Genomic DNA, 12844 nt, shown 5'->3' on the forward strand with positions numbered 1-12844 from the left:
AGTGATTCAGTACCACCATGATTAGCTGTTGCTCCTTATAACTGCAAATGCTGTTTCACAAAATATTTTTATGGAGCATAATAAGTGATAATGTAGCTATTAGATTAAATCAGTGATATTACAACTGAGTAATCAATAGCACAAAAAATCTTTTCCATGCTATCTGGAGAAGGTAGGGATGCTGCAGCTCTGTGCTGCTTGTTAAAAGTTCTGTGCTGAAATTAACAGAAGAGAACATACAAATGCTTTTTATTCCGTTAAGTACAAAACCATCGGGGTGGTTTAGTGTTCCCTCTTAATACTACCATTTTTTTGATGTTTGATACCGAGTTACTCATGTACAACTATCTGAAACAAAGCCAGCTGAAGAGCTAAGCACTTCCACGTACTGAATTGTGGATACTGAAGACTTAATAGATCATCTGTTTTGTGTATTTTCCCTGTATTGTCTTTATCAGTCTCTGGTTTTATGTCACTTTGTTCTTTTGGCATGCTACAGTTAAAATGATTTAAAATATTTGTGCTGTTTCTTAGAGTGGAGACAAGTGATTTGTTCTTATGGTTTTGATATGCATATGCTTCCTTATCGTGATTGGAGAAAAGCACATTATAAAGAAATGCTGTTTTATCAGTAAAGTAACTTTCCACACTTGAATATATTTTGTAATTTTTTGAAATTGTTTAAGACCTCTTGTAAGATTAATTTAAAAAAAAAAGAAAAAACCAAAACAAAACCTACCTGATGTTCTGCTTTTTTTTAAATTATTATTAGAAGTTTTCATAGTTTGTTCTTATGATATTAAAAGTGCAAGAAATAATTTGTGGCTTCCATATCTTTACTGCTTGTGTTCTAGGTGTGATTTATGTGTTCTGATTGTTGCAGCATGGTGCTGGGGCACTGCAGAACAGGCTGGCTGTGAGCTCTTTGTCAGTCCTGCGGTAAAAAAAATGTGTCTGGAATAATACCCCTATAGCAAATGCCTCACCAAGGGCACTGGCAAGCAGTAAATGGTGTTGAACTGGGTAGAATAACAATCTCAAATTGTTGTTCTAAAATTTACTGAAGTTTAGACTGCTGTATAACACATGGATGAAGTCAAACAAAATTTGTGCCAGATCCTTGGATTGTAAATTTTTTCACTGAGAACATATTGTTGTGCCTCTGCTGTTTCTCTGCTACAAAGAAATGAAACACTTAAATAAGGAATGGTTCATGAGACTACTGGTGATTTATTCACTGTATTTTACTGTTTAAAACGTCAAATTTCTAACAAACAGTGTAGATGAGGATGCTAATGCAAGGTCAACGTTTGCATGGAAACAGACATTGTTCTAGACACACGTTCTAGAAACAATTAGTGCCAAATATATTGTAAAGTTCTTGCTGTGTTTGAAGGTGTAGATTTCAGTGAGGCTTTGCAAGCAGTCACTTTTTGTAATTATCCTGAATAAGGCTCCAACAGCTGATGCAGTGTAAATGTTTAGGAGCACTGGGAAAAATAAATCACAGTTCGGGCCAAAACAGAAGATATTTTTGCATGTATGTTGAAAGTGAATCCAGAAATTGCTCTTCCAGTATTCCCCCTGGGCTGAAGAACAGAATAGTTAAGGCTTTCTAAACAAGCTTTTCTTTTCTGATCCTAACTAAGAAGTAGGTCATTGATAGCTGAGCATATTCCTTCAGAAAGCTGGGTTTAATTATATATATATTTATATATAAATAATAAATCTATCTTGTTATCTTTTGTGTCCAGTGATTGAATGGACTTCAGAGACTAAATGGCCATTTTGCCCTGCATCAGTAATATAGGTGCCTTAGAATATGCTATTGATGTAAAAAAATGTTGAATTTCAGTGCCTAATTTTTGTCTTACAATCTAATTCAGTTCATTCTCAATGGGTTTGCAGTTTCATGGGTTTTTAAGGTTTCCAACCAGCACACAATGTATTGGACTTACTAAAACAAGCAAAAATAAATGAATGTTGCTGCTGGGCTTAATACTTATTTATCAAGGTCTCTGTATGGCACTCGTATGAATTCCTCTTAGGTGTTCAGTACTTTGGTGTGTGTATTCACACCAACAGAATAAGAATGAACTTGATGTGAACTCACGTTACCAGCTCTGCAATGTAACCTGTCAGCTACAGCATGTTCCTAGGTTCTGAGTGTTTAAAGCTCATTTTTCTTCTGAACTCGACACATTTATGCTGAATCCTTAGGCTCATCTGGATGGAACGATCCGTAGGGGCATTGTGAGTTCTTAGGTGTAACTGAATTGATTTAGGAGGTTTGAATTCCTAACGGACTGAAGTTTTGCTACTCCGAAAGGCCTAATTTTGTTTTATTTCTCCCAGTCCTGGGGCAGTGCTGCTTGGTAGAGCCGTCTAACCTGGTCTCACAGTGTTCCTGTTTCCAGCTGAATGCTATGGGTGTTGCTTTCATTGGAGAGTCTTCAAGAAACGGAGGGCTTCATTCAAGTGGCTAGTTCTGTTGTCAGAGTCCCAGAGGACTCTATCCCATGGTACGCTTTCCTCTTTAATTTGTGATTTAATGGAACTTAAAACAGTATGTGGACTGTAACAAAAAATGGTACTGTGTGTTTATGGGAAAAAGAGAAACTGTAAAAGAACAGTGCACTGAAAAGCATTTTGTACAGTTACAGGTTCTACATCATCTTGATAGTAATAACAGAAATAAACAAGGGGTTCATGATCCTATGATTCTAAATGGAATTACAAGTTGTGTAGTGGTCTTCCACTGGTTATTATTTCCTGATGATTGGTCAGTTGTGAGACAGGTATAGGGAATAAAAACAATTTTTATTTTCTGGAAGACTTACTGTACCCAAGAATTACAGTTAAGTATAAATATAGGCAAAAATAAATTGGCATTATCTTTAGAACATAACATAGATCATACTGAGGTAATTACGATGAGGTGTAAATACAGGCGATGGCAATAATAAATTGGCGCTCTCATTAGAACATAACATAGATCATTGTGAGGTTTGTGACCTCAAATAGGCAGGAAGGCAGATTAGATAAGTCTTTCTGTCCTAAATCTGGGAGTATTTTCACCTTTGTACTCCACACTTTCTCTAAGCCAGGAGGTGCGTACGCATACTTTGAAGCCTATGTTCATAGAATCATAGAATGGTTTGGGTTAGAAGGGACCTTTAAAGGTCATCTAGTCCAACCCCCCTGCCATGGGCAGGGACATCTTCAACTGCTCAGAGCCCCGTCCAACCTGACCTTGAATGTTTCCAGGGATGAGGCATCTACCATCTCTCTGGGCAACCTGTGCCAGTGTTTCACCACCCTCATAGTAAAGAATTTCTTCCTTATATCTACTCTGAATCTACCCTCTTTTAGTTTAAAGCCATTACCCCTTGTCCTATCGCAAAAGGCCCTGCTAAAAAGTCTGTCTCCATCTTTCTTACAAGCCCCCTGTAAGTACTGAAAGGCCGCAATAAGGTCTCCCTGGAGCCTTCTCTTCTCCAGGCTGAACAACCCCAACTCTCTCAGCCTGTCTTCATAGCAGAGGTGCTGCAGCCCTCTGATCATCTTCGTGGCCTCCTCTGGACTCACTCCAACAGATCCATGTCCGTCTTGTACTGAGGACCCCAGAGCTGGATGCAGTACTCCAGGTGGGGTCTCACCAGAGTGGAGTGGAGGGGTAGAATTCCCTCCCTTGACCTGCTGGTCACACTGTTTTTGATGCAGCCCAGGATACACTTGGCTTTCTGGGCTGTGAGCGCACTTTGCCAGCTCATGTCCAGGTTTTCATCCACCAACACTCCCAAGTCCTTTTCTGCAGGGCTGCTCTCAATCCCTTCATCCTCCAGCCTGTATTGATACTGGAGGTTGCCCCAACCCATGTGCAGGACCTTGCACTTGGCCTTGTTGAACCTCATGAGGTTCACATGGGCCCACTTCTTGAGCTTGTCCAGGTCCCTCTGAATGGCATCCTGTCCCTCAGGCGTGTCAACTGCACCACTCAGCTTGGTGTCATCTGCAAACTTGCTGAGGGTGCACACAGTCCCACTGTGTCATTGATGAAGATATTAAACAGTACTCGTCCCAGTACAGACCCCTGAGGGACACCACTTGTCACCGCTCTCCATATGGACATTGAGCCATTGACCACTACCCTCTGGATGTGACCAGCCAATTCCATATCCACCGAACAGTCAATCCATCAAATCCACCTCTCCCTAATTTAGACAAGGATTTTGTGGGGAACTGCATCTCATCAGGTCCCATGGACTCTGTATGTGCAGGTTCCTCAGGTGGTCATGAACCTGATCTTTTACAGTGGGAGGACTTTGCTCCCCCAGTCCCTGCCTTGAGGTCCATCCACTTGAGAGGTGTGGGAGGAGAGGTTGCCGGTGAAGACTGAGGCAAAAAAGTTGTTGAGTACCTCAGCCTTCTCCTTGTCTGTCATTACCAGTTTGCCAGTCGTGTTCATCAGGGGGGCACGCTTTCTTTGACCTTCCTTTTCTAGCTGACATACCTATAGAAGCCCTTACTATTCCTTGCATCCCTTGTCAAGTTCAGCTCCAGCCACAGCTTGGCCTTCCTCACCCCATCCCTACACAACTGGGCGGTGTCCCTGTACGGAATTCTGAAAAATTATCTACTAGAGACACCATGAATATTAGAAATGTGTAAAGTGAATAAACACATGTATATAGCCAATTGCATTTGTATATTTAAGTATTTGTAGATGCATATTGTATTTAAGCGTATCTGTATATATGGTGTATGCCTTGTTCCAGTGTAAACTACAGTTAATGCATGATGGTGTTATCTTATTTAAACATCTGGTTGAACTGTAACTATAAGAATAGATGGACTGATGTAAATCACAAATTACTAGAGTTCGCCGAGACCTTGTGATACTTTCAGGTATTGAAAGGTACAGATAGAACAGCAGATAATTAGAATTAGATGTTTTGTTAGTTACTTGGCAGGAGGTCTTGTGCTTTCCTTATTTCTGAACTGTGTAATGAAGGGTAAAATTTTGACAAGGGCAGCCCTGTATTTTTAGGTAGGACCTAACTACAGTATGTTGTACATACTTTGCGTTTCAGGGGGGGAAGAGAAACAGATGGATTATGAAGATATGTAATCTGTGGTGTTTGTTGGACACTGACTCAGAGGGACTGCCACAACTTCTGTAGGATGAAGCAATGGAAAGCAGTTAGTAACCAGATGATGCTAAATAAAACGTGTTAGGCACACATTTTAGTGTCCGGTGCATTGAAGCTTTGATATGTGCAAATCTCTCATACTCAGAAAACAGTCCTTCCCCTATTCTTGTCTAATCTAGCTGAGCGCAGCCATAGCAGTCAGCACTGTAGTTCCCAAATAATTTCTAAGCTATTAGTCTGTAATGTGTCCTGCTGATAGGCAGTGGTCAGGCAGAAAAAGAGAAGTTAATCACTGAGGTTAAATAAAAGGGTTTGGATATGCATAATGATCTCCTCTTCCTTACAGGGGGAAACTTTGGTTGTGGTCAGCTTAGTTCTGATTGTACTGAAGGAAATCCTCACAGAAAGTCTAGTGGGGCCGATACAGTGGTTTAGTTATCCCAGTGTGAAAGTTCATTAGACAGTCACCTTTTGCAGCTTAAAATACGTATGTGTGTGTTGGTTTTTCTGACATCCTTTTTTCCACATGATGCTAACTACTACATTTTCTTTGCTGAGCTAAAGATTTCACATACATCTACTAATGTAATGCTGGTATATAGTACTATTGCATATACTCCCATTGAAATGGTTTTTGGAGCTTGAACTTTTTCCCTGCCCCATACTTTTCAATTATTGAAACATCTATGTATTCAGAAGAAACTGTTTGATATCTAATGATACTTTGTAATTTGGTCTGTGGATATTGCAGTAGTTTTCTATAGTGACAAAGTTGACTTGATAACCTCCAGTCCTCTCAATGATTTATTTTTTTTTAACTCATCACTTGAGGTATCCAGTTTACAGTGATTCCCCACAAAGATATAGTAGAGATAGCATGATGCAGTAGTTGCCAAATATAAGAAGAACTTAAGATGGTTTTGCTGTTGGAAAGAATATGCCTGAGCGTTTTATAGGAAATCTAAATCTATAACATAAAAATCTCTCCTCCTTTGAAGTTCATGTCAAAGCTGTGCTTTCCTGCAGTGTGGTTTGGATAAAATCCAAATAGTAGTTTGGATTGTGTAGTGCAGCATTCCTGGTGAAGGTACTTGTTCCTTGGAATTTTTCAGTAATGTTTATCTGAAAAAACCCCACCCAAAACCCAAACCAAGAAATAATAGTCTATTAACATGGCTAGAACATCTGAACCAACCTTTGCCTGCCTAGTTTTTTGTAGAAATCATATGCTGTATGTTAACTTGTACAAAGATATTCTTGGAGTTACATGTCTCTGTGTGTGGAAGGATGTAATTGATGGCTTTAAAAGTTATTGTGCATTGGCAAAGCCACAGTACCGAGATGAGGTACTGATGCCTTTCTCATGGGAACAACTGCAGTTTCTAAGTTCTTTTTGTTTCGATAAATGCTTCCACATAAGCCAAAACAATCTTGCTTTAACAGAATGAGACCTGACCCTTCCAATCCATTGTACCTGGCATAACTATCAATGCTCTGAAGTGATAGAAGGGTGCATAATACAACAATAATGGAGCTGCTTTTAATGATGTGAAATAATAGCAGTAATAGCATTGTGGTCAGGTAACAAGGCGGAATGCAAACTGATTTTAAAGAAGTTGATGTTAAACTAAGATCTAAAGATGATTGATGAGAGGTCTCTGTACGTACGTAATGCAGGTATTTATAGTAGAAAAGCCATACAAATCAACCCAAAGAGTTAAAGAACAGCCCTTGCCGCAAGACAATCCTGGAGCGCTGTACGAGCTAATGCACAAGAACAATCTCTTTGCCATCCCGCTACTCGTTTAACCAGACGAGTCTCGGCAGCAGCCCGCCTCCATCTGCCCGTTGGTCACCGTGCGTTGTCCTCCAGGGAGCTGAGCTGCAGGCGGGAGGGCGGCAGAAACGGTGCCGTGGCAGGGCCGCCTTCAAAACCCTTCCGAGCCCCGTGCCGATCCTGCTGCCTGGCGGGGCAGCCCGGGCCGCGCTCACATCAGCCGCTGGCCCTCGGCGGGGCCGCCCTCCTCGGCCGGCTGGCCCGGGCCGCCGCGGCCCCAGTCGCGTTCTATGTAGAGGTGGTAGGGGTCGTGCTTGGACTCCAGCTTCCGCGAGCGGGTGTAGGCCAGGATGAGCCCCCCGGCCAGGCAGCCGTAGAAGATCATGATGAGCAGGATGTACAGCGAGGCGTCGCCCCCCGGCCCGGTCCCGGTCCCGGTCCCAGCTGCCGGTGGGGCGGACGCGCTGGCATTGCCGCCACGGCGCAGCTCCCGCAGCAGCGCGCTGAGCAGCGCCTGCAGCCGCCGCGGCTCGCTGCAGTTCATGGCGCGCCCGTGCCGCCCCGGCTCCCTCTGCCCCGCCGGCAGGAACACGCCGCCCGCCCCCTGCACGCCTCCCCTCCGCCCGGGGGGAGCCCGGGCTGCAGCGGGACGCCGGGAGAAGCAGCGGCAGCCGGCGGGGCTGGGCACAGTGGGAAGGGTGCGCTTGGGTGGACCGTGTGATGGAGCTGCTGGGAAATGGGCTTGGCGCTCCAGTCCTGAATTAGAGTTGCTTGGATAACCTAGCTGCGTCTGTACTGGTGGTGGAGAGCTTTGAAACTCTGTGATTATTGTCATACCTGGAGTTGAGATAAAATGGTTTATGCAAGTAATCCAAGGACCGAGCCCTCTGCTCGAGAGGTGTAAGCCACAGCCTCACTGCCTGGTGACTTAGGGCTATGCCTTCCTCTGCTGTCTGCGTGAAATCCAGCCTGCGTGCTGCCACCTCCCAAATAGGGAGGAAAGAGCCTGGTGTTTGAAAAGGCTAATTCCACTTCTTCACAGTGCCAAATTTCATTCAAATGCACACTCCCATGCTAGAAGGGATAAAATACTCTAATTCTGTTTGAAAGGTGCAGCTGGAAAAAAGCAATCATGTAGAAAACAGCTGAGTGGTCCTTAGCCTGTGCCCCTGGGAGCAGGTCCTGCACAGGTGAGACTGCTGAGCACCAGCTGGGCTCCTGCTCCCTCGGGGAGGGGACAGTGAGAGAACTGAGAAAAATCTCCATTTCCCTCAGAGAACAGTGCAAACTGAGATGCCTTTACAGTCTCCCTGAGGTACAGAAGCAAGATCTTTCATGGAAGTAAATGCTTGGGAAAATGTAGGTCCACCAAAATAAAGCCAGGAAGGAGCTGGTTCTAGTAATTTTGGCAGGTTACCAGTCCTGTTGCAGGGCTCTTTGTGGCAAAGCCTGGCAGAGCTGTGCAGGACCTGCTGCTCCATGAGGGCAGCTGCAAGAGCTGGTACCCAGCTCCGCGCAGGCAAAACTGCAGCAGATCCATACAGAAGACCCTGGGCATGCTCACAGAGCAGGTTTGCTGTTGGGTGGCACGTAACAGAAAAGCAAGGAGGTGTTGCATGGAAAGGTGGTGGGGTACAGGTGCTTGAGCAGCAGCAGCTGTGGTGGTTGGACACCCAGAGGCAGAATTAATTGGACTAATTAAAATAATTGGTAATTTGCCAAGGAGGATCTGTTCCTTGAGTGGAAAGGCCTGGAGAGGACTGAATGGTAGCAGGCTGTTTTCTGAGCTGTTCCCAGGATGTCTGTGCTGGAGAGGGACTGAGGCTGCAACAGACAGGCAAGTTATCTTAATTATATTTTTTTTTCCTCTCAAATCTCTGTGCCCATAGTTAAGGGTTTTTGGAAATCCTATGAATGCTCTGAGGGCCTCAGATTTTTCCTGTTCCCAGTTTGTTTATAACTTTTTAAATTCAGTTGTCATCATGCTTATAGGTGAATGTGGCAGATGCATGTGTTACAAATTCACAATCTGCAGCATTTAGAGTCATTTTTACACTGTGTACTTTCTTTGACTGTTTCTGGGAGGTGGCTAGGGCTGATTGCTGTGTTCCATCCCATTTTCCTCTCACTGCTTTCAGGGAAAAGGATGTATTTTAACAGTGCACCAGAATGAGTGCCCATCTGTGAGCTGGGCAGCTGGAAAGGCAAGTTGGTGTGGCATTGACTTGGGCTTTTGTGTTTAAACAGCATTAGGCAAGAGTGCAGTCCTGCTGGGTTAAGTTTTGAAAGAATAGCAGCTGTTTTTCCATAATGTTTCTCTTTTAGTCTTTTAAGTTGCTCCAGAAGAAACAGTAAAATGGGATGTTTCTGCAAGAATAAATTGTCCCTCCTTTCCGCCCTCCCCAAGAGTTGCAATTCATTATTTCTTGTTTCTCCATCAGCAAAATATAGCTGAGAAACCCTCTGGTTTAAGGATAGTTAAGATCTCTGCTTCCCCCCCCCCCAGCACCAGTGGAGTTTACAAGCTGTAGGGCACGAGTGAGAGATTGCTGCCTAGTCAGCAGGATGTGTTTCTGTTGTGTACGTGGGTGAGGTTTTCTCTTATGAGTCCTTTTATAAAATCACGTCTCTTAAGCAAAGTTTTTGGTTCAGATATGTGGCAAGCATCTTGCATTATCTACAGGTGACCTACTGTGAAAGTGTATTGGTGCCTAGACAGCAGAAATAAAAAAGAAAATACAATAGATTATAGTTTTTACTACAGTTAGGAGGACAGAATATCCAATTTAGAATCTCAAGAGAGTCAAAACCCAGAGTCTGAGAGATTTGTCTTCGTGCAGTGCCAGGTTTTATTCTGCTTTTCTACAGTATGTTTTTCGTTGGTGTGAACAATTTTCTTGGCATCTTTCCTCTGAAAGGACAGACTCTGCTTGCCAGTAAATGCTTAGAGTGGGTTGTATGTAGGTTAAAACTGAGTCACACTGACTTGTTAGAAATTCAGCTTGGGTTGTGGGGTAGCATTTGTTTCTAGAGCTCCTTAAGAAGTCATTGTCACCACCTCTGCATTTCCACCCCTCACAGCAATATCATTATTGTGCTACTGCAAGTGTTCAGAGCAGAGATCCATGTTTTAAAAATAACAAGGGGGAAAAAGGTCACAAGGTGAGAGTTACACTATGACATAAGAGGTAAATGTGTTCTGGAATGCCATATAGGGCAGATATCTTATTCTGAACATAGGGACAGAGTGGCCCTGGTTAAATGACCCTGATTAAATTTAATAAAAACAGGCTGATCGGGAGAGGCTGGGTTTGCTTACACTGGAAAGACAAAAAGTCAAGTCAGGCAGGCAGCTATAGAGAACAGCGATCCATTCTTCATGTTTGCTCCCTGGGGGGAGCACCGTAAGGAGCTGATCTGTATCCAACAGGAAAGGTTTAGGTTAGATACCATGATGTTTAAAACAAATAAAAACCCCAGCAACACCTCCCAGGGCTGGGACTTTTGTGAAGTGCTGGAACAAGATGTGGACTCACTCCCCAAAGTTGTAGTTGGGCTAGTTTTATTATTAAATAACAGAAGCCTGTTAGTAGTTGTCCAGTGCTGTTTCAAATCAAGAAGTGCTAAACTACTTCCCCTGCCACTTCCTTATTTGTCTTTTAAAAAAAGTAAAACTTGTATGACGTCTTTTGGCTTTAGTATTTTAATGATAGGAGATCATGTCTTACAGTGATAGGTATTCACGCTCAGGGTCTGGATTTTCAGAAATAATGGGGATGGCATAGATGTGATGGTCACACTTCTGTCATAGAAGAGAGGTTAGGGTAAATGCAGCAATAAGCATGTGTGACAAACACAAAGTGACTTCTGGCATATCTGTTAATGTTCATCAGGTTATTGGTGTTTCAAAATGGGAGAACAAGTGAAAAATGCAACAGATTATTTTTCTTTTGCTTTAAAAGCGTAGGTGAGTGCTCTGAGGATCAGACACTGCCCAGAGCTCTGTTTGTCTAATTTAATTAGCATTAGTCTGATGTCAAGGCTACACTCTTCCAACTAAACAGTTTTGGACACATTACCTGTGATAATTAGCTTAGTTAAAACACTTTGTCGATATAGAATGGCTCTAATTTTCGTAGAAATGTGTCTCTTGGCAATAAAGGTGTATCAAGGTTCTAGATATTACAGCTCCCAGTAGCAAAGCAATAGTGCAAACACCCCATTTCTGTTGGAACTTGCTCAAATTAAATTATGTGAAAATGACAGCCCACCAACAAATGTGTATTTAGTATAGTCAGCCCCGTTCCTCCATGGCTGATGTAATCCTATTGCGTTAAAGAAACAACAACCAACCAATCAATAATCTATTTTGCAGCAGCACCAAGTTAACTGGAAATGTGTTTTGTTTATTGCTCCAGGTAAGTATTCACACTACTGTAGAATACCTGAGGTTTACTCTGTGCACCATTCAGAATTCCATGTAAGCAGTGACTGTGAGTTTTACCGATTGTGTTTTGTAAATCACTTTTGTGACATCTTATGCAAAAGAAGCACAAGATTTGTTATTTTTAAGCTTCTAATATTTAAATTTTAGCCTCCCAAAGGGAAATTGATTTATTCTCATGCAAATAGTGTAGCCATTAGGCAGACTCAGGAAAAAAACAAAAACCCCAACCCAAAAGACCCCACACCAAAACCAAATTCATAATGAGAGTTTATTTCTTGTGTTGCATGTAATTGCAGAACATCACTGATTTATCATTGGAATACAATGTAGTTATCTGAAACTATCATTCTGGAATGTGGTAGATTAGGGGGAGGGGCAGTTTTGATGGAAAACTATTGAGCTGCTTTCTCAACTCACATCCTGTTCCTTACATAGCCAGACAGCGTGTGATGGGAACTGCAGTTCATACAGCCTTACCTGGCAGGCAGCTCTCCACATCGTGTTATGCTCAGAGTTCTCTGATGGGCACTAAAATTGCATTGGGTTGGTTAAACGCCACCTCACCTGCTCTTAAGGGAATAACTCTTTATTTTCTCTGTAGATACTTTTTTTTTTTCCTTTGCAAGCCATTTAATGAGACCTGTTACATGCAGCATTACTGTTGCCTTCTGTACAGGAACCAGGTCTCCCCTTCCAGCCCCCACCCAAGGTTCCATGTCAAAGCTGTTCCTGAAAGATGTCTGTTTAACCTTCATTGACTCCGAGGCACTAAAGACTTTCCGTGGCAGAGATCTTGAGCAACTAGTTCAGTATTTAGTAAGGAATTTTTTTTAAGTCCTGTGTTTCTTTTAAAATGTCTAATCATAAATGTCACTTAGCTGCCTGTTCCTCCTCTCCCACTGGTGCCAGCTCTCTTGTGCCTTTGTTAGGGTAACATGGCACGTAGTTGAAGGTTAATCATCTCTTGTCACGTGCCATTCCTCTTCAGGCCAGCTAAACTCAGCTATAATCTTCCTTCACAGATCAAGCTTTCTAGTCCCACTGTTACTGTAGTATTCATACTCTGGCTTTCTCTAGATATCCCATGGTTTTTGAAGTAGAGTAGGGCTTAAATACAATCTTGTATCAGACATGCCCAAACTGGAATTTGTTTCTCTTTAAACTTGTTTCTCAGACTTAGGAGGATAATTTTAAATTGTGAACCTGCTTTCTGAAGAACTTGCAGCTACTTTGAGCTTTCTGGAACCTTCACATTTAGTAAATTAACTGCTCCCTCACACTTTAGTCCCGTGTTGTACATCCTTTCAGTCAAGCACAGGGTATCATCTGTAACTATCACGTAACAGTTTTGAAGCCATATACTATCACTTCATCTGCATCCTAGTACCTTATTTTTAATGGTGAGAATGCTTCTTTCTTCCCCACAACCTCTGTCACAAAAGGATGTAGAATTCATTGAAAATAAGG

General features: G+C 42.6%; 2 protein-coding genes across 2 annotated transcripts in view; one reads left to right on the top strand and one right to left on the bottom strand.

Moving 5' to 3' along the window:
* The window catches only part of NXT2 (nuclear transport factor 2 like export factor 2), a 73137-nt gene extending 70446 nt beyond the window's left edge, over positions 1-2691 (top strand). Inside the window, exon 4 of the mRNA XM_054838979.1 lies at positions 2356-2691. Coding sequence (XP_054694954.1) covers positions 2356-2486 — 131 coding nt within the window. The 3' untranslated portion in view covers positions 2487-2691. The remainder of the gene's footprint in view (positions 1-2355) is intronic.
* A 27-nt stretch (positions 2692-2718) lies between these two features.
* Positions 2719-7602, bottom strand: KCNE5 (potassium voltage-gated channel subfamily E regulatory subunit 5). The gene has a single exon (XM_054838987.1). It carries the CDS (start codon positions 7472-7474, stop codon positions 7142-7144), a length of 333 nt encoding a protein of 110 aa, XP_054694962.1. The 5' UTR covers positions 7475-7602; the 3' UTR covers positions 2719-7141.
* Between the last annotated feature and the right edge of the window lie 5242 nt (positions 7603-12844).

Source organism: Grus americana, chromosome 12 (assembly GCF_028858705.1).
Source record: "Grus americana isolate bGruAme1 chromosome 12, bGruAme1.mat, whole genome shotgun sequence".
NCBI lineage: Eukaryota > Metazoa > Chordata > Aves > Gruiformes > Gruidae > Grus > Grus americana.

What these genes read in the sequence shown, in the direction of transcription:
- KCNE5 (XM_054838987.1), bottom strand. Translation starts at nt 7,474, where the DNA reads ATGAACTGCAGCGAGCCGCGGCGGCTGCAGGCGCTGCTCAGCGCGCTG.